This window comes from Lissotriton vulgaris, chromosome 9 (assembly GCF_964263255.1).
Source record: "Lissotriton vulgaris chromosome 9, aLisVul1.2, whole genome shotgun sequence".
NCBI classification, from domain to species: Eukaryota; Metazoa; Chordata; class Amphibia; order Caudata; family Salamandridae; genus Lissotriton; species Lissotriton vulgaris.
The window spans coordinates 1,055,324,714-1,055,346,539 of NC_141697.1; the positions used below are offsets into that span (position 1 = coordinate 1,055,324,714).

General features: G+C 44.8%; 1 protein-coding gene across 2 annotated transcripts in view; it reads left to right on the top strand.

The window, feature by feature from the left end:
• Positions 1-21,826, top strand: part of HDAC11 (histone deacetylase 11) — a 274,240-nt gene that overhangs the window by 162,211 nt on the left and 90,203 nt on the right. For both annotated transcript variants that reach the window (XM_086939011.1, XM_086939010.1), the window contains exons 5-6: positions 13,277-13,319; positions 20,830-20,906. In XM_086939011.1, the coding sequence (XP_086795137.1) occupies positions 13,277-13,319; positions 20,830-20,906 (120 nt within the window). The remainder of the gene's footprint in view (positions 1-13,276; positions 13,320-20,829; positions 20,907-21,826) is intronic.

Sequence of the window (21,826 nt, forward strand, 5' to 3'; positions counted from 1 at the left end):
GAGCTTTCAGAGATTAATATGCCATTACCTGTGTGATGTCTTCGCTTCCATTTTTCTAAGACGACAGACCTCCTTATGATCACAAAGTGCAAGTGCTACATCTTTTTTATTAAGACTTATACATGTATCTGGCTCAGCAAAAGCCCGCTGCAGGCTGATTTTGCTGAGTCCCATTTTAACATTTGACAACCAAGGGATTCGAAGACCATTGTCACAAAGGAGGCAGTTAATTATAATATCTGTAGATAGGACTGCCTACTCATTTTTCCAGATTGACCGCCAGAGTAATATTGATCTGGCTCTTGTATAATCCTCAAGACAGCACTATCCCAGCTCTTTGTGGCAACCAAAATGAGTAGGTGAAATCGGGGCTGCTAAAACCCGTGTGCAATACCTATTTTCTTCCTGTTGAAGAATCTCACAATTTGTAATACCCCAAACCACAGCCCCATAGGTCGCGGTGGGGACACACTGAGACTTATATATCTGCGTCAGGGGCATCAATTGGGAGACTAAAAAGAGAACCAAGTGGCTTGGGTAGGTGTACTCTACAATGTGTATTGCTAGGGGTACACACCTCTGAAGATGAAAAGGCGACTCCTAAATACAGGAAGGTTCTTACATTGGTCAACTGATTAGGGCCGACCGAAAGGGTTGAGAGCTGGCTAAGCCTAGGCCTACAAGCCACAATATGAGACTTAGAAAATGTAATATGCAAATCCTGTAAGGCCATAAACACCTTCGGGGTGCGTGCCATAAGCACTGTGTCATCAGCACATCACAATTTAGGTTTAAGTCTTCCTCTGATCTTTGGAACATAATTGGTAATTTCCATTAAAAAAGGATGAAGATCATAAATATATAAAATAAATAAAAATGGGCCAAGCACACAACATTGTCTCACATCTCTACAAAATTCAGTATCTTTGAATACTTCACCCTTATAACTGAATCTGAACCCTGGTCTCATGTCAGTGTGCAAATACGCAAGAAAGTCCCCAAGTGAACTATCCAGCCCACAAGATAATAACATTCTGTTATATTCTCCATATATTCTCTAAATAGTTCTCGAGTCTGTTGATGTTTAACATTGTGTTTAGTTAATGTTTACTGCATTCCAGGCTCTGTCATGTAGAATGTTAGTGGTTGCCTGGATGCACTGTCATGACATTCTAGGTTTTGAATGGGCAGAGAAAGCAGTTGGGATTTAGCTGCCCTGCCATCTACTTTGCTGTCTCTGTGGTGTAGCTCAACTCAACTATATCAACTATATCTTGTCCTTTTGAGTTTATTACTACAATTTATGTGGCGACGATTCCTGCTGCACAGCTTCATGACAAACTCAGCGTGCATTTCAAGTTATTTATCTGCATCAACTTGTCTCAAGACTTCAAGATACCACAAGCGGTAAAACTGTTCCTTTAATATTGTTACGCTGGCATTTCCACACCGCTTTACTGCGAATTACAAAATGAATGAGAAAATCTTAAGGAGCTGTTTACAAGGTAAAAACGATCTTTTAAATGATCTTACCTTTTAGCGCTCTTCACGCCATTCACATTGAGCACCCTAATGGGTTGTTTCGTGGATTCAGGAAGCTCCGTATTGTTGCGCAAGCCGAGAGTGAGGCCTTTATTTCACCCGCTGCCTAACCTCTCCGGCACATGCGCAGCCAGCTGCCTGCTTGCCTGACTTCCTCAACACTTTTCTTGTGACGTCTTTCAAGCGCGTCACAACTTTGTCTGTGAACCACAGTGAACGCTTTGGGAGGGTTGCCTAGCAACACAAAGCTGGATACCTTTTGTATCTTTCCAACAAGCTGACGGCCCGTATTTCTTCAAAACGCGCTTGGAGAGTGGAAAAGCTAAACAATGCTTTATGCCAAGTGCCTGTTTTATACATGCTAAAAGCTCATAGTTAATACTACTTCTGCAGTGTCAAAGCTGTTAAAGAGACTGGATTTTTTTTATCATCAATATACATTACTTGGTTTCAAGTTTGACCAATGAAAACAAGGCATCTTCTAATTTGTTTTTTAATTGTTATTTATTTCAAGCGGACCACAACAGTGATTCGCACACTTAAACAAATTTAACTTGATTATTATCTTCTAAAGTATACGGTGATCTGCACACCATTTTTTTCTATCAGATCTTAACACAGTGATTTCCACACTTTTTTTTGGACAAAGTATTGTTAATTTTTTAATTTTTCTCCCTATTCTAGGTTTTAAAACTATTTGCAAACATGCAATCGGTAACTCCACCTCCTTCTTTTCTAGAATCTGCTGGAGAACATCATGTTAGATGGGAAGTTTGGTTCGACGCATTTCAAACTTACCTTGGAGCCATTGGTGCTTCTAGATTTAGTAATGAACGAAAAAAAATTCTGCTTCTTCACTCCATCGGTTTTGAAGGAAGGTCCATCTTCCTAAAGTTACTTATCTTCCTGGGGATGATACTGATGATTACCAAGACACAATTACGAAACTGAAAACAAGGTTTCACCAACAACCAAGCTTGATGGTTTTTTTACACAAATTTTTCAAGAGGCAGGAAAATGAAAGTGAAGATGTTGATACTTATATCTCTGCACTTCGTAAATTAGCATCTGATTGTCAATTTGAAACATTTACTGATCGATTGATCAGGGCCAATTTGTTTGTCATTGCAGGGACAAACAAATACGTCAGAAACATTTATCTCTTTTATCTCTTGCTAATCCTGATTTAGATGAAATCATAAAAATTGTTAAAAGCATTGAGACTTCCTAAGTGTCTTTGAAAGAGTAAGAGGGGAAGCATGAGGATCCTGTTAATGTAGTCTCAGCTATCTCCAAGTAGAAACAAAGCAAATTTCGAAAGTCTTCTAATAAGAACTCCACATTCAAAAACTCTAGCACAGGGAAAACAACAGCTGATGCACATACTGTTAAACAAATCTGTAACCGATATGGTAATTTTCCACATCAAAAGGGTGCTAAGTGTCCTGGTGCAAATGTGGGTTGTAGCTACTGTAAAAAAATAGGACATTTTGCGAAGGTTTGTTTAAAAAAAAAAATTCAATGATCAGAAAAGGTCTGTTGCATGTGTTCTGGAGACAGATTATGAATCTGATTCTGAAATAGTATCTGTAGTAACTGAAATGATTGACCCTGTTTCTAAATTCAATAACCCCATTGAATGTGTTGATCCTATTGCGGAGATTTTTATAGGAGGTAAACCTCTCAATCTACTAGTAGAGCCAGGAGCAAGACCACTGACTCATTGTCAGTGAAACTGCTCTCCCACTCTCGCAGCACCACCATTAAGTGAGGTGCCCCTGCCCCTGCACTCTTCAATGTTGGTGATCGAGGCCCTCCTCCACCCGCAGGTTTCCCTGGTGGTCCAGTGGACCTCTGTCTCCTTTCTTTCTTTCTGCTCCTTCACTCGTTTTTCTCCCCTTTCTATCTTTCACCTTTCTGCACCTCTGCTCTTTTGCGCCTTATTTCTGCCCATTCCCCCTTTCTCTCCCTCTGCTCCTTCACTCGTTTTCACTCGTTTTTTTTCTCCTTTCTATCTTTCACCTTTCTGCACCTCTGGTCTTTTTTGCCTTATTTCTGCCCATTTTCCCTTTCTTTCCCTCTGCCCCTTCACTCGTTTTCACTCGTTTTTTTACCCTTTCTATCTTTCACCTTTCTGCTCTTTTCTGCATCTCTGCTCTTTTGTGCCTTATTTCTGCTTATTTTCCCTTTTTTCTTTATCCCTTCTTTCCTCCCATTACCTTTCCCCGCCGCTGCTGCCCCCGCGGCCTCCCCCCCCCAGCACGACCGGCCCAATCCAGCTCCCCTCCCCGTCTCCCAGCTGTCCAGCCCTCCCCGACCCCCTCCCCGTCTCCCAGCTGTCCAGCCCTCCCCGACCCCTACTTAATGGCGGCCACTGCGGGGACAGGCGAGCAAGACCACTGACTCATTGTCAGTGAAATTGCTCTCCCACCCTCGCAGCTCCACCATTAAGTGAGGTGCCCCTGCCCCTGCACTCTTCAGTGTTGGTGATCGAGGCCCTCCTCCACCTGCAGGTTTCCCTGCGCCTCATCCCTGGTGGTCCAGTGGACCTCTGTCTCCTTTCTTTCTTTCTGCTCCTTCACTCGTTTTTCTCCCCTTTCTATCTTTCACCTTTCTGCACCTCTGCTCTTTTGCGCCTTATTTCTGCCCATTCTCCCTTTCTCTCCCTCTGCTCCTTCACTCGTTTTTTCCCCCTTTCTATCTTTCACCTTTCTGCACCTCTGCTCTTTTGTGCCTTATTTCTGCCCATTTTCCCTTTCTCTCCCTCTGCTCCTTCACTCGTTTTCACTCGTTTTTTTACCCTTTCTATCTTTCACCTTTCTGCTCTGTTCTGCATCTCTGCTCTTTTGTGCCTTATTTCTGCTTATTTTCCCTTTTTTCTTTATCCCTTCTTTCCTCCCTTTACCTTTCCCCGCCGCTGCTGCCCCCGCGGCCCCTCCCCCCCAGCACGACCGTCCCAATCCAGCTCCCCTCCCCGCCTCCCAGCTGTCCAGCCCTCCCCGACCCCTACTTAATGGCGGCCACTGCGCGGCCGCGCAGAGGCCGCGGGCTGCGGGCTCGCCGCTGGTGCACCAAAGGCGCGTCAAAGGCAAGCATGTCTGCGCCCGTCTGCGACCCGTCTGCAACCAGCACCAGGAACCCTGGACCTCCGCCCCGTCAACGCTACGACCCAGCAGCACTCCACGCACTCAACCCAGGCTGCAACAACAACTGCAAGCTAGCATCACCAGCTGACACCCATGGACCCTTCAGCTGTCACCGCTGCCGGCACACCTGCAGCACCGCCAAGAACACGGATCCAGCACAACCCGCCCACAAGAACACAACCGAACCGAAGACCCTGCAATGCATCCTCCTCAACGTCCGATCCCTCCACAAACACGCAACAGAAATCTGGGACCTCCTCGACAGCACCACCCCAGACGTAGCATTCTTCACCGAAACCTGGACCAACACCACCTCGGGACCGGACATCGCCATCACCATCCCCCAAGGATACAAGATCTCCAGGAAGGACCGCCCCATCCACCCAGGAGGAGGAATCGCCATCGTCCACAAATCCAGCCTCCGCCTGAGCACACTCCCTGACGAGTCCACAGAACTGATGGAACACCTTCACTTCAAGATACTGGCCAGCCCCACCGCCGCCCTCCGAGGAACCCTCATCTACCGACCCCCTGGACCCCGCGGACCCTTCGCCAACTCCATCACGGACATTATCTCCCCGCAGGCCATCGCATCCACCAACTACACCCTGCTGGGAGACCTCTACTTCCACCTCGACAATTAACTGGACCCCAACACCACATCCCTCCTGGACAACCTCCACAACATTGGACTCCGCCAGATCGTGACCGAGCCCACGCACTCAGCAGGACACACCCTCGACCCCCTCTTCACTACAGGAAACTCCATCACCTTCAGCCACACCACCAAACTCCCGTGGACCGACCATCGTTGCGTCCACTTCACCTTCAGAACACCCACCATCCACAGACACCAGCACCTGCTTCCACAAAGAAACTGGACCAAAATCACCGATGACCAGCTCACCTCCTCACTCAACAACTCCACCCCAACCATCGCGGAAAACGACGACCCCAACACCGCAGCCCAAACCCTGCATAGATGGATCTCGGACAGCACCAACACCATAGCCCCCCTCAAGAAAAACAATACCCGTGCCAAGAAAGCCAGATGGTTTACCACCGAACTTCGAGAGTCCAGGCGCACATGCCGCCGCCTTGAAAAGGCCTGGAGAAACACCAAATCCACAGAAGCCCATAACAACTTCAGAGCCGCCACCAACGCCTACCATCAACTCATCAGAGAAACGAGGAAAAAAGCGATTGAAGACAGAATCTCCACCCACGCACACAACAGCAAGGAACTCTTCAGCATCATCAAGGAGTTCACCCAACCCACCAGCGAGTCTACCGACATCCCTCCCTCACAAGACCTCTGCGACAAACTCAGCATCTTTTTCCACCACAAAATCAAGAGCATCTACGACAACTTCGACGAAGACAACCAACACACTGAACCCTCACCAACCACCCCCGACACCCGGAAACCAGCGATTGATGACTGGACAGCCCTCACCACCGAAGACACACTGAAGACAATGAAGTCAATCCACTCAGGGACCCCTGCCCCCACCACATCTTCAACAGAGCCGCCAACACCATCGCACCCATGCTCCGCCAAACCATCAACCACTCCCTGGCGACCGCCTCGTTCCCCGACGACTGGAAACACGCCGAGGTCAACCCCCTCCTAAAGAAACCCTCAGCGGACCCCACCGACCTCAAAAACTACAGACCCATCTCCCTGCTCCCGTTCCCAGCGAAAGTCATCGAGAAAGCCATCAACAGCCAACTCGCCACATTCATTGAAGAACACAACATCCTCGACTCCTCCCAATCCGGCTTCAGAAAAAACCACAATACGGAAACCGCCCTCCTCGCCGCAACAGACGACATCCGCACCTTACTGGACAAAGGAGAAACAGTAGCCCTCATCCTCCTCGACCTATCAGCGGCGTTCGACACAGTCTCCCACCGCACCCTAATACGCAGACTCTACGATACAGGAATCCAGGACAAGGCCCTCGACTGGATCTGCTCCTTCCTCTCCGGCAGGACGCAGCGGGTCAGACTCCCCCCTTTCCTCTCGGACCCCACACCGATCATCTGCGGAGTCCCCCAGGGCTCCTCCCTCAGCCCGACGCTCTTCAACGTCTACATGGCTCCACTTGCCCCCATCGTCAGAACCTACGGACTCAACATTGTGTCATATGCAGACGACACCCAGCTCATCCTCTCCCTATCCAACGAGCCCAACACCGCCAGACGCAACTTTCGAGAAGAAGGCATGGAAGCCGTCGCCAAATGGATGAAAAACAGCTGCCTTCAACTAAACACCAACAAACAGAAGTACTCATCATGGGCCCAAACCCCGATGCCTGGAGCGACACCTGGTGGCCCACCGCCCTCGGAAACCCGCCAACCCCCACAGACCACGCACGCAACCTGGGAATCATCCTGGACTCCGAGCTCAAAATGGACCGCCAGATCAACTCTGTCTCATCTTCCTGCTTCCACACCCTCCGCCTCCTTCGTAAGACCTTCAAATGGATCCCCCTCGAACACCGAAAGACAGTCACTCACGCCCTGGTCACCAGCAGACTCGACTACGGCAACGCACTCTACGCCGGAATAAACAAAAACCTCATCCGCAAGCTACAGAACATCCAGAACGCCGCCGCAAGACTGGTCCTCAACCTGCCAAAACACTGCCACATCTCCCAGCACCTGCGCACACTCCACTGGCTCCCCGTCGAGGCGAGAATCACCTTTAAGATGCTCACCCACGCACACAAGGCCCTCCACGGCACCGGACCAGCATACCTGAACAGCCGACTCAAATTCCACGCACCCCAAAGGACCCTACGATCAGCCCAGCTTTCCTACGCCGTGGTCCCCCGCACCAGAAAGACCAGATCGGGAGACCGCTCCTTCTCCTTCCTCGCGGCCAAAGCATGGAACGCCCTTCCGCTCCACCTCAGACAGACAACATCGCTCCCCATCTTCGCAAGAAACCTCAAAACCTGGCTCTTCGACAGACCCCCCTCCTTGAAGGAATGGAACCTGCACCCCCCCACCCCCCCAGCGCCTTGAGACCCTTACGGGTGAGTAGTCGCGCTTTAACAAACTCCTGATTGATTGAATGGAATTAAAAAATTGTTTTTTGAAAGCTGGGGCGACAGGTCTCTTCAACCTCCTGACCACTCACCAGTCTCCTATGAAGGTCAAAAAATATATCTTCTGGGATATTTTGAAGATGATCTTATTTTTAAAGATAAAAACATTTCCAGGAAAATGTATGTTGCTGTCAAAGGATTGAACATCTTGGGATGGTACCACCAAGGCTTATTTGGTATGATCCTCAAACCTGGGTGTGCTGAACAAATTCTTGTAATTTCTGAAGGGGAAGACCTCATTAAGTGGGAAGATCATTTTCCATCAATTTTTTCTGGTGACCTTGGGACCATCTGTGGATTTAAACATAGAATCATTGTCAAAGATGGTTACTCTCCTGTAAAACACAAATTAAGGAGTGTACCTTTCAGTGTCCAAGAGGATTTCGAAACTGAATTAAAGGGTCTGTGCGATCAAGGGATAATTGAGCCAAAAGAATCTTCTTTGTGGCTTTCGCCCTTAGTTGTTGCACGCAAATAATGTGGGAAGTTGCGTTTCTGTGTGGACTTGAGGTCCCTCAACAAAGAAATTTGGATAGACTCTCACCAAGATTTGCAATCTGTTTTCAAGTGTCAGAGGGTCTCAATATTTCTCTAAACTGGATCTAGCCAGTGCATATCATCAGATTGAGCTAGAGCCAGAATCCCGTCACCTCACTGCATTTATTTCTCCCTTGGGGACATTTCAATATAAACGGATGCCGTTCGGACTTGCTTCGTCAACTTCCGTTTTTCAACGGGTCATGCAAAGCATGTTAGATGGTATTGATGGTGTTCTTGTATTTCAAGAGGATGTCCTTATTCACACTAAAGACATTACTTCACATAATGTACTCTTAAGAAAGTTCTGTGCGATCAAGGGATAATTAAGCCAACAGAATCTTCTTTGTGGCCTTCACCCTTAGTTGTTGCACGCAAAAAATGTGGGAAGGTGCGTGTCTGTGTGGACTTGAGGTCCCTCAACAAAGAAATTTGGATAGACTCTCACCCTCTACCCAAGATTTGCGATCTGTTTTCAAGTGTCAGAGGGACTCGATATTTCTCTAAACTGGATCTAGCCAGTGCATATTATCAGATTGAGCGAGAGCCAGAATCCCGTCACCTCACTGCATTTATTTCTCCCTTGGGGGCATTTCAATATAAACGGATGCCGTTCGGACTTGCTTCGTCAGCTTCCGTTTTTCAACGGGTCATGCAAAGCATGTTAGGTGGTATTGATGGTGTTCTTGTATTTCAAGAGGATGTCCTTATTCACACTAAAGACATTACTTCACATAATGTTTCTCTTTGATGAGATTGAATATTTAGGACATCACATTTCTGGAGAGGGGATTAGACCTAGAAAAGGTTTGTTAGATGCTATAATTGGTGCCACTGCTCCTGTAGACAAAACAGGTGTATAGTCTTTATTGGGTTTATTAGAATATTATTCTAAATGTATTCCTAACTACGCATCTATAGTACATCCTATTAGGTCGTTGCTCAGGAAGGGCGTTTCTTATTGTTGGTCAGATCATTGTGGTGCAGCTTTAAGTTTCTTTAGAGAGCAACTTGTTAACAGTTATGCTCTTAAATCTTATGATCCTACTTTACCCACCTGTATCACTGTTGGCGCAAGTCAAGTAGGTCTGGGGGGTGTTTTGATGCAAGATTCACCAAGTGGTGAAAATATTGTCGTTTTTGCGTCTAGAGAACTGAGGAATGGGGAACTTCCATACTCCGTAATAGAAAGGAGTTATTGTACTGTTTGTGGGCCATTGAAAAGTTCTGTTTCTACGTCTGGGGAAGACGCTTTTTGTTAAGGACGGATCATAAACCACTTGTTAACATACTTGGTGTGGGCACAAGTAAATGCTGTTCTCCGTGGATTATTAGGATGGTTTCTCGTCTGATGCAATACCAGTTTGATGTTGTTCATGTGCGGGGGCAGAAATATTAGAGCAGATTTTCTTATCTAGGCTCCCAATGTGTGACAATGGAAAAAGTCTGGTGTTGCGGATTGGAGTGAAGAAGATTCAGATGATTGTTTTATTGCTGCTATTGATTTATCTGAGCATAGCCTTGGCACAGAAGAAAGTTGAATGAAGGCACTTTCTAATGATGAAGTTTTGCAACAGGTGTGCGAGTATGTAAGGGTCGATTGGCCTAGAGAACGTATGCTGCCTCTTTATTTGCAAACTTTCTGGAAGGTGGAAACTGAGATTTCAATGGAGGAGGGTGTTTTGGTACATGCCGACAGACTTATTCCTCCACAAACCTTAAAAAGAAGCATCATTGTTAAAGCCCATGAGAGACATTTAGGTTCAACACTTACTAAGGGTAGAGTTTGTGATTGTTTTTGTTGGCACTCCATGGATAGTGATGTGTGAGATGTGGTTGATGTGTGCTCTATTTGTAGGTCTGCTGACAAGGGTTTGAAAGTTGCTACTTCCCCTCTTCATCCCACTGAATGCCCTTCTGTACCTTGGTCCGAGTTGGGATTGGACATTATTGGTCCGTTAGAAATTTTACCAGGTGGCTTTCGTTTCATTATGGTATTAATAGACTATACATCTAAATGGCCCGAGTTAAAGTTTGTTAAAGAAATTTCCTCTTCAAGTGGATTGTTTTCCTAAAGGACGTTTTTATGCGGGAAGGTTTTCCCGAAACATTGGTGATGGATACTGGCACACAATTTACCAGCACTGTATTTGAATCTGTCTTGCAGTCATACGACATCAAGTATGTAAAAGTTGCTTGTATCATCCACAATCTAATGGTCTTGTAGAGCGCATGAATAGGGTTGTGGGAGACTGCATCAGATGGGCTAAATCATCTAACTCTGTTATTAACGATATATTTATAGAATGGTCTGGTTCTATATGACCACTCCACACTCTACGACTAAAATATCTCCATTTGAATTATTGAGAGGGAGAAAAGCGAACACTAGTTTCAAACCAGCGTGGATGAATATGTGAATAAGATCTGTTCCTGATTTTAACAGCTGTATGAAAGTTATAAAAGAAAACATTTTGGTTTCTCAATCTAAACAGAAAACTTGGTTTGACAAGAAGAAATCTGCAAAAATTGTACCTGTACATGTGGGGGATTTTGTTTACGTTAAATCTTCCATTCATGTTAAGAAGGGTGAGAGTAAGTTTGGTCCACCTATCTTTGTCACCCGGCTGGGGAAAAAATGCAGTACAGGTTGAGGGAGGCAACTGGTGGAATGTAGGAAAAGTTGTTAAGGTAAAAAATGTTGATCCGTGTTCTTCAGATGTACCTTTATCTTCCAAGACTGTTGATCTCCAAGTTCCTCTTAGGACGAGCACAAAATCTAAGGTGATTCCTAAAAGGTATCAAATGTGAACTTTGAATGTTATCAAGTGTGGTTTTGATACCCGTTATTCTTATGTTTTTATATTTTTTGTTTTTTTTATTGAGAAGAGAGGATATGTTATATTCTCCATAAATTCTCTCAATAGTTCTCTATTCTGTTGTTGTTTAACATTGTGTTTAGTTAATGTTTACTGCATTCTAGGCTCTGTCATGTAGAATGTTAGTGGTTGCCTGGATGCACTGTCATGACATTCTATGTTTTGAATGGGCAGAGAAAGCAGTTGGGATTCAGCTCTCTTGCCATCTACTTTGCTGTCTCTGCTATGTAGCTGTTCAAGATTAAACTCAACTTAACTATATCTCGTCCTTTTGAGTTTATTACTACACATTCCCCACAATGTGGAACAATTGTTGCAATCGAAAGCAGCAGACAGATCCATAAAAGCCAGGTAAAGGGGCATCTGCTTGGCAACAGTATATTTACTGAGCATCAGATTCAAATTTAAACATTGCTTGATTGTCCATATCCTGTCTCGAAACCCATACTGCGATGAATGGAATATGGATTCTGATTTGACCCAGTTCTTGACTCTATTGTAAACTATGCAGCCTAATATTTTCATTGTAGTATCAATCATTGAAATGAGACTGTTACAGCTGAGATCTAAGCAGTAACTCTCTTTAAATATGGGGACAATAATAAATGTGCGCCTAGAGGCAGGCAGTGCAGAGTAAGCAAGGCTATTAAATACATTGGTCAGGAGGGGGGCCCAGAAGGCGGTATTATGTTTTAAAATTAATGGGTACGCTGTCGGGCCCTGGTGTCCTTCCCCCTATACTGTGGTTACTAGCCACTTCCCCTTTGATTCCGATGATGTTCCTCTGTGGGACTCGTGACCCCAGGGCCCATCTCACCAGACCTAATTGGCCACAGCTGCTGTCAAGGGGGAAGCGCTCCGACATTGTGCTTCATATCGCTACCTCTCCCTCCCGCAGCCTGGGAATTTGTTGCCATTAGTGTTGCTCTGCCCTGGTGGGACTCTTGGTGCCAGGGCCCATCTTGCCGGACTTAATTGGCTGCAGCTGCTGTCAGGGGAGTGACCCACCGACATTGCGCTTCATAGTGCTGCCTCTTCCCCCCGTATCGCAGGACTTTGTTGCCGTTCTTTTTGATCTGTCTTGGTGGGACTCGCGGTCCGAGGGCCCATCTCGCCGGACCTAACTGACAGCAGCTACTGTCAGGGGGGAAGCGCTATGGAGCAAGGGCCACATGCAAACCAAAAAATGTTTTGTCAATGGAAAGTGAACCTTAACCATTAGTATAGTGTTGCTATCTGTAATATTGAAATGTAGTAATTAGTAAGATTTTAGATTGATGTTTGGACATATGCTTTTCTCTTTGGGGCATACTTTGTTCTGTGGAGAAAATGATAACTAAATCTACAAAGTAGGCAACTCATTCTTTACTTATCTAAAGTGCTCCCATGCTATTATATTCCTGCTCACACTCCAAATTCCTTAATGCTGTCATGATGAGAGTCTCAAACGGATACTTATATCTCCAGAATCCCTCCTTAGCTCCAGTCTAACAGCAAATGGCAATAAATGTACAGGCTTTGAAAAAGATTCGAGCCTCACCTGAAAACCCTTTAGTCTTGCCCCATAGGGAATACTAGTCAAAGATTGTGCATGGCCAAGTCCCTCTCTCTATTTCTCTGACTGCCAAAGCTTATACTTCCTTAATGTAGATCACGGTTAAAGCTGATAACTCTTCTTGTGTCTTTAGCCTGTCCAGCCAAAGGGTTTGATGAAACTGCTGAATCTTTATTCACTCAATCTAAATGTGTCCCACAATGTAAAGCAGATATTGTTCTATGGTTTAGAATGTTCCTAATGACGTTTAGGTGCTGGTGAAGGGTTTCCAACCTTAGTAGCTTCCATGCAATGCCAGGAGGGAAACATTTAAGTAGGCATTGTTATACCCAAGATTATTCTTACAACTAGTTCTCGGGTTTTAGTTCTGGGTTTCTCTGTTCATAGAAGGTTGTGTTTCTTTAAGTGGCCTGCTGGCTTTAAAGAAACAAAAGTATTGTTTTTGCATTCAAAAGTATTTGTCCATTTGTGCATTTTAAATATATTTTTTCTTTTGATTAGGCTGGAAAGCTTGCCATGGAAAGAGGATGGGCTATTAATGTGGGTAAGTACTTCAGCATTCAATTTCTCCATGGATGTTCTTTCAATGTTTGTGAAGTCTGATGCTCTTATTTCATAGTTACTGTTCTATAGATGCATATTCATTGTATGATAGGATATGTCCAGAATGAATTGTTTAAGTATCTGTAACCTCAGGAGGGTAATTGTTCATTCTGTTATATGTCTTTTGCGTGGCAGTGAAGCTTAATACAGATGCTTTCTGTCATTTTAACTCATGATTAGTATAAGTTCGAAAGCAGAAATGAGTTATGATTGTCAAAGATCAATGTTAAATATTAATACCCACATTACATATATTAAAAATGGAAACTACCTGATGCTGTCATTTTAATTCACCACACCACTCAGGGTTGCAAATTAATATGTGAATAATTTTAAGAGAAGAAGAAAACAGAAAAAACAATGTTTTACCAATCACTCCATATACCAGCTTCTGAAAAAATCATCACGTGCATAGAAATGCCACAGTAAGATGAGGCAATATATCACAAATCATACTGGATCAAGACTGAAACATAGAGCTAAAATGAAAAACAGAAACAAGAGTTAGAGACTGCAAAGATTGAGATTGGGCAAATTACAGAACGGATAATGGTATTTAGTTTCAAAAGGACATGTATTTCTAGAACATCAAAAGTAAATCAATTATACTTGCCTATTTGTACAAAATGCAATGGTATGAAAATAAATATTTCACAGGGACCAGTGAAATCTGGGACATATCTCTGCGTCCTTGGCATTTCACGAACTGTTGTCAATAAACATGTCCCTGTTGTAAAAAAATCTTTTCATGCTAGTAGTACCAGCATTAATTTTATAATTCTTATTAAGAAATAAATAATGATTGATGTGTGATCTTACAAGATTCTCTTGATGGCAGTATAGGAGCATATTTCCTACAGTTTGCCCATATTATTCATATGTCTTACCCAGTGGGTAGTTATAGTTAGGGTTGCTCTTTACATATCCCAGACTTTTTTTTTTGTGGAAAACCTTTATTGGTACTTCAACCAGTTACAAATATGGGCCTACAACCACCAGGGCCGGCCGCTAATCAGTTTCATCACAGCAAGTCAGTTAGGACACAACTCGGCAGCCCGGGAAGCGATGTACCACAAATTCAATTAAAACTGGCTATTAAGCATACCATGCGAATGACAGGATTCTAAAGGCTCCATTTTTCAATATAAAAATAAAAGGATCAAGTGCCATACAATATCACAGAGTCGCATAAAGGGCGGGCAAAATAGTAGGATTTCCACAGTAGATCGATCTCATTTAAGACCGTGGCGCTAAGGCATACAATTCAGGATAAACAAGCATACAATCACAGTTCGCACCAGTTAAGCGCCCGCCCAATGATACTGAAATACCGTGAAAAGTATAGGCACAGATAAGAAAAATCGATAATTGACAGAAGAGTGGACCCACTACGCTGACCCGAAAAAGGAAGAAGCAAAAGAAAAGGCAAAAGGAAGGATACGAAAGAGAAAAAAGGCTATAGAAACAATAAAGGCAAAACAAAAATTCCCCTCCCACCAACCCCCCACCCTGCACCCCTGCAGATGACTAGGGCCTACCCCCCTAGCAGCGTGCCTGTCGCCCCAAATAACTGAAACCCGAAATATAGGAAGAACAAAGAGAAATAAAGAAGAACTAAACCCCTACACTAAAAGTAAGAATGGAGGAGGGCTTTATCGTACGCATTCCCGGTCTCTCCCCACCTCCTTAACAAAGAATCTCCCACAAAGCTGACACAATTGAGCAGAATACAATAGAAAATTACAACGGAGGAAATTATAAAGCCCGCCCGGTCTCCGTTAACCTAGTAAAGCAATCCCGTTACAGATGAAACCATAGTGTGAAACCCAAAACAACAGTCTCAGCCTTGGCCCCGTCGATCAAATTTTCTGGTTTCCTCCGATAAGTAGAGCCCCATCGTCAAATTGTCAAAATATACACAGAAGTTGCCGAAATATAGTCTGTTAGATGGAGAAAGGATGGCAAATCCCAAAGTAGATGGCCGGTTCCAACGATGCCCCTCCCCGACTCCGAGGCCAGACACTGTCCCATCCGCCATCTTGATGCACCAGCTGGGAAGGGGGTGCGACACAATCCAACACAGTTCACAGTTCCGACCAAAAGTTTCCAGAGTTGGAACAGCAGTTAAATATTCCGCTGGTTGCGAAACCAAAGATTCCGACCATATAGTTGATACGCAGATCTCAGCATGTTCGATCAGTTCCACTTCTGTAGGGGCAGGCACAGCTCCATGCACCGGGTCTGAATGCACCGCCGGGGTGTCTGTCGAGAGTTGAGCTGGCCGCCGGGTCCCGGGCAACGAGTCAGGGTCCGGTCCCGATCTTCTAATTCCATCCACTGCCGACATCAGATTCCAGACCTGGGCCTCCATAGTCACCTGAAGTGCCTCGAGGGCTGCCAGCACTAACCGCAATGACGGGCCGCACTTAGCCCGCTCCGCCGGGTTTCGCATAACATCAGGCATAGTGATCCCCTCGGAGAGTCGCCCTCCCCGGGGGAAGATTAGTCGGAGCAGGAATAAACCATGAGGGACAGATCGTCAACATGCGTTCGTGCGCGCCAAGTCTCCAACCCAAAGGCACCGGTGATGCAAACGCTAGGCCTCCGGGTCAGGGACTCCCGCCACACTGCCTCAGGCGACACTCGTCTCCTCACCTTTGATACGAGACCAGGCAGCAGATCGTCAGCAAAGCAATCCAAAAGATGTCAAAAGTTCCATGGATCGGACCCTGCCGCCATCACCGGTCCGCTGTTGTTCAACTAGGACCCGGCTGGGCCAGCACTTGAGACCCCGGCTTCCAGACTGGGTTAGGCCTCAAGTCAAACCTCGACATTACTCCACTCCACAATGTCGGAAAAGTCTTGGGATTGCTCCATCGGACTGCAGATTAGTTCATAGACACGGATATGGGGCGGAATATCAGGATAGATGACAGGATCTTCGAGCGAAAGACGGAGGTCAGAGGAGCCGGGAGACTACGCGGCCATCTTGCTTGCTGTCGTAGCTCCTCCAACCCAGACTTTTTTTGTTTGCTAATAACTTTGGGGCTGTTTCACAAATCTTCCCGAAACTTTCGTACAGAAAAGCAAATTCACTTTAGCTCCTTCTTGGAAGGTTTCGGTGGAATCCATCTGGTGGGGGCCCAGAAAAAAGGGGGGATCCCAAAAAGCTTATTTCCCCATACATTTTTCCATAGACTTCTTTAGGCGACGCTTCTGCAAAAACTGCTGAATGGAATAATTACTTTAAATTTGTCAGGAAGCTAGATCTTGGTCTGAAGGTTGCGCTTTTTGCGATTTGGTGTAAATACGTTCAGTAGTTTGTGAAAAAAATGTTATCACTATTTGTATATCTGGACAGTTGGATTTGTGAGAGGCTCGTGGAAGCGCATATTTAAAAATAGTGCCTTCTGATTGTTCCCGGGAGATTTATTTCCGCATAGGCCAATACGCTCACATGGGAGTCAGGCTCCTGCAGGAGTGAGCGCTTTGATTGACTGCCCGTGTTGCGTCAGATGGGGTTGAGGACCTGTCGACCAGCGCTTCTTGCATTGCAACAGCCAAATTCACAACACGAGGCTAAAAGCCTGGCAATGTATTTGAAATCATGTATAATAATACGTAAAACAATAAGGAACGAGGATCTAACACTTTGAAACATCGTGCTGGTAGTTGACTGAAAGTGTATTTTTCCCTTCTGTTATTTTTTCTGTAACGTTATAGGCTTTTTTTAAAATTGTACTGTAATATTGTAATAGCATTACTTGTTCCGCATTTATGTAAATATGTATTTTTAAACGATGATGTACTTTTTATGGTTAACTAATTGTCTAACCGAATAAAAGAATTTGAACTGAACTGACTGCCAGTAACATGAGAAAAATGTTGCTGGCACCCATTACAGGACTCAGGGCTTAGTCCTCTGCCCTGAAATAAAGAAAAAAAATAATATAAGGGGGAAGGGTAGGGATACCCTGCCCCACTAGGCCCGTGGGGGGTGGGTAACCAGAGGGACCTTCCTGATGCCGAATTAAAAAATACATCTACTTGTTTTGCTGCAGTCCCGCTGTACTACTGCAGGATCACAGCTGCCATTTTATTATAAATATATATTGGCAGGGGAGCCAATGTATATTGGTAGGGTCCCTCTCCACAAGCCATTTAGGCCCCGGGGTACCTCATTCCCTGAGGCCCATTCTGTTTCTTAAGGGAAGAGGGGCACATGGCCACCCTCCCGAGCCGTTTTCAGTCCCAGGGACTCTATCCCCTGGAGCCCAATTAAATTACTTTGGGAAGGGGGTGCACGGCTCCCCTCCCCAAGCCGTATTCGGCCCCAGGAACCTCATCCCCTGGCGCCCAATCTATTTAATAATGGAAGGGGTCACCACGGCCCCTCTCCATGAGCCTTAAATAAAAAAAGGTCCCCGGGGCCTGAGAAGGCACGATGGGCACACTGGTGACATCATCCAATGAGTCTGTTAGTTTATGTTATAGTTTACATAGTGGCGGGTAACTACCATATTAGTTCTCTACATTATTTTGCACAGCCTGTGTCCAGGTAGTGGGTGTGAGTGTTTATAAAACACATGTGCTCCTAATGCATTATAGGTGTGTAGAAGTTTTGAACAAAATATAAATCTTTGTGTTGAAGAGTAACTCTCTATGCAGATGACAGTTGACAACTTATGTCCTGAGTATTCCACAAATGTTTTTTTTCTGCAGTAAAAGTTTCCAACAGAGAAAAGATTTTACTTCGTAGATACTAATTATTGTAAGCAGACTAGACTACTTTCAGGCCTCTAATTCTTTACTAGTTTATAGAGTAAAGTGTACAAAAGAATATTGGATAATGTCACAAGTGATGTCATCAATGATGTCATTTGAGATGCCATCAGTGATGTCATAAATGATGCCATACAACGTGTCATTTGTGATGTAATGTGAGGTAAAAAGCAATGCATGGAGGGGGCACAAGTTATATTTAGCTCTGCTAACTATAACTGATGAATGTATGTGTTTTTTATTAGTTCAAAATGTTAATGTTGTTACTGACATATTCACCTATCATGTTATTTTAACCTTTGTTTTTTCACAGTGAACTACCCAGTTAGCTCAGCTGGAAATTCTTTGTGTTGCTAATAACTAGGGCGCCGTCTGACCAATCTCCATGAAACTTTGCAAAAAGGTTCTACCTTTGTCAAGAGTTTGTGCATGGAATGTTTCGGGGTGACCCGTGAAGCAGGGGCCAAGAAACAATGGGGGGTTTCAAACCGCGAAATCCCCATGCATTTTCCCATAGACTTTTTTAAAATGAGTGTGCCGCAAACATTACTGAATGGAATTACCCCACATATGTCAGGAAGCTAGAACCTGCTTTGCAGGTTGTGCTTTTTGTGATTTGGAGTAAAACCGTTCAGTAGTTATTAAGAAATGAAGGTATATCTGGACCGCCTAGGTCCGTGAGAGTTCAGAGCGACTCTTGCAGGAGTGCCACCTCCTCTTTCATTCCGATAAACTGCCTTGGGTGGTGGGGCTCCGACGGCCTAACAAGGCTTGGGGAGAGGGCCACACAGCTCCCTCCAGAATAATTTTAAAGAGGGCCCCTGGGGGATGGGGTCCCCAGGGCCTAACAAGGCTTGGGGGGGATGCACAGCCCCCTCCCCCTCCTCCTTATTCTAAGTATTGTCTCTGTGGGATGGGGTCCCCAGGACCTAATAAGGCTCAAGGAGGAGGGCCATGTGCCCCCCCATCCCCAAACATTAAAAAAAGCCCAAGCGGATGGTGTTCCCATTGCCAAAGATGGCTCAAAGAGGGGTGCTATGCGGGCACCCTTCAATTTAAAATCACGGCCCTAGAAGATGGGGACCCCAGGAGCTAAAAAGCTCGGGAGAGGGGCAATGCACCCTCCCCCCTTAATTTAAGTGGTGGCCCTGGGAGATGGGGTCCACAGAGCCTAATTAGGCGCGACCTTCCCTTCTCTTTCATTACAAAAAAAGAACAGCCGTGGGGAATAGGGTTCCCAGGGCCTAATAAGGCACTGAGAAGGGGGCTCCTTGGGCCCCCTCCTCTTTCATTAACAAAAGCTCTGGGGATGGGGTTCCCAAGGCCTAATAAGGCTCAGGAAGGGGGCCTGTGGACCCCTTCCCTTAAAAAAAATAAGGATTTGTGGCCAACTCCCTTCATGTCATGAATAATATATGTGGTCATTAGGAGTGCATGGCGGTGGTGCAAGTTCTAGTTAGCTCTATTGTGTTTTAGTTCGAAAGGTTAACGTTGTCACTGACATATTCTCCTGACTATAATGTTACTTTAACCTTTGTTTTTTGTGTGAATTTCTAAGGGTTTCTTTTAAAAAAACAGATCTTTTTATCAAACCTAACTATAATGTTAGTTTAGCCTTTCTTTTCTTCAGTGAATTTCGAGTGTCTTCTTCTTTATGTTAAGCAATGTTTTATTACCATACACAAAGCCAACTCCCCATGGATGGGGGGGGGGGGGGGGGGGGGGTTAGCCACAGAATCATGTTTGACCCCATCCCCCAGGTCCCTTTTTTTAAGGGAAGGGGAGCCAAATGGCCACCCTCACTGGGTCCTATTAGGCCCCGGGGACCCCATCGCCCAGGGACTTTTTTTATGAAAGGGGGGGGGCTGCGTGGTCCAGCAGTTTGGAAGTTGGAAGTTAAATTCATTGTCCTTTGGCACATAGGTGAATCTAACGTTCATGTAATTTGGGAGCACATCGTGACCTGCTCCAGTTTGGTTCTATTGCTTTTATTGCAGTCCAAGTAGCAGCGGAAAAGCTTTGGACATTAATGTATTAATTGTCTAACATTTGTAGAATCACCATTACTGAAAGTTTATTATGTCTCATTAGCCATATGGTACATACAAACAGGTTCTACATATGCCCGATTGTCTTGCCTGGTTCAAATTCCCTCTTATCAGTTTCCAAGTTCCCTCCTTCCTGTATCGAATGGGGGTGTTGATAATGCCAGGAGGAGAACACTCCAGCACAACATTTAAAGTAAGGTACATAGCGGAAGGCGGGCTGATGGCCAGAGTATTTCCACATCTCACTCAAGCCTACGTTTCAGCAGGAACTGATTAGCCTTTCCTTTTCACTTCTTCTCTGTATAGTGTCCTTTTTGAAGGTGACACACAATGACATCAGCAGGATGGCAACATCATAGCAGGCAAACAGAATTGGTAAAGGATGGTCTGTGAGTGGAATTGGGTACTATGCACAATGACGGAGACTGCTCTTAATACAGTGCTTTGTCATACAAACATGTTTAGCCGTCGTACATTTTATTTAACAAAAATTCCTTTGGCCATAGATATTCGTACATTGTTACTACATGCAGTATTACATTTCTTAAAAGTAAATGAAAGTGTATATTAATTTCTACCTGTAAAAAAATGTGTAATGGTTAAATATGTTTCATGTTTCAGGGGGTGGATTTCATCACTGTTCAGGTGACAAAGGTGGAGGATTCTGTGCATATGCTGATATCACATTGGCCATCAAAGTAAGAATATGTTTTAAGTAGATCAATGCAAACCATGTTTTGGAACTTATTAGTTGAAATAGTTGGCAAATTCTCCTAATGCAACATTACTAATTGTATAAGCTGATGTTATGCTTGAAATATTTGTGTCACTTAGAAGGGAAACTGTAGACAAAACATGTTTACATCCTTATGTCGCCTGCTTGAACTCTAGCTCTCTCTAGTCAATGAACCATCTGTGCACCTGTGAGTGTAATCACAGCTTTGGCCATAACACTCAGGGTACTTTATACATTGCAGTTGCCACCTCAGTGACTCCACTTTGCTACCCATCTTGTTCTCTCTCTGGTTCTTGTTTCTTGTTTCTTGTTTCTTGTTGTGAGCAACCTTTGCTTGGTTATTGGAGAATATAGGGAGCGAGAATTGTCCTTTTGACTTTGATATCATGCATCGAAGTGGCACGGTGACAAATGGTGGCATTCTTCTGCATTTTTGTAGCTCCTTGCTTAAAGAAGAGTGTGGGAAAACAAGGTCGCAGGATCCTCATTCTGAGGCTTCTCTTTCAATTCAAACACAAAAAAGTTGATGGGAGGATAATTATAACAAGCCTAAGCACTGGCAATCGCTTGAGGTCACATGCCAACCCATATTTATTTATTTATTTTTACGATTTATAGAGCGCTGCGTATACCCGTAGGTGTCTTGGCGCTATGACTCATCTAATAGTCCCAGTAAAAACATTGTCAGGTTTAAAAGTAGCGTGGTGAGGAGGAAATCATTGGTCGAACAACCAGGTCTTCAAGAACTTTCTGAATTGCCACAATGACGATGTCGACCTTATTATCATCGGCAGAGTGTTCCAGAGTTTGGCCGCTGTGTTTGTAAAACATCTATCTCCCCAAGTGACCGTCCTTGTCCGTGCCACTGTTATTTGGTGCAGA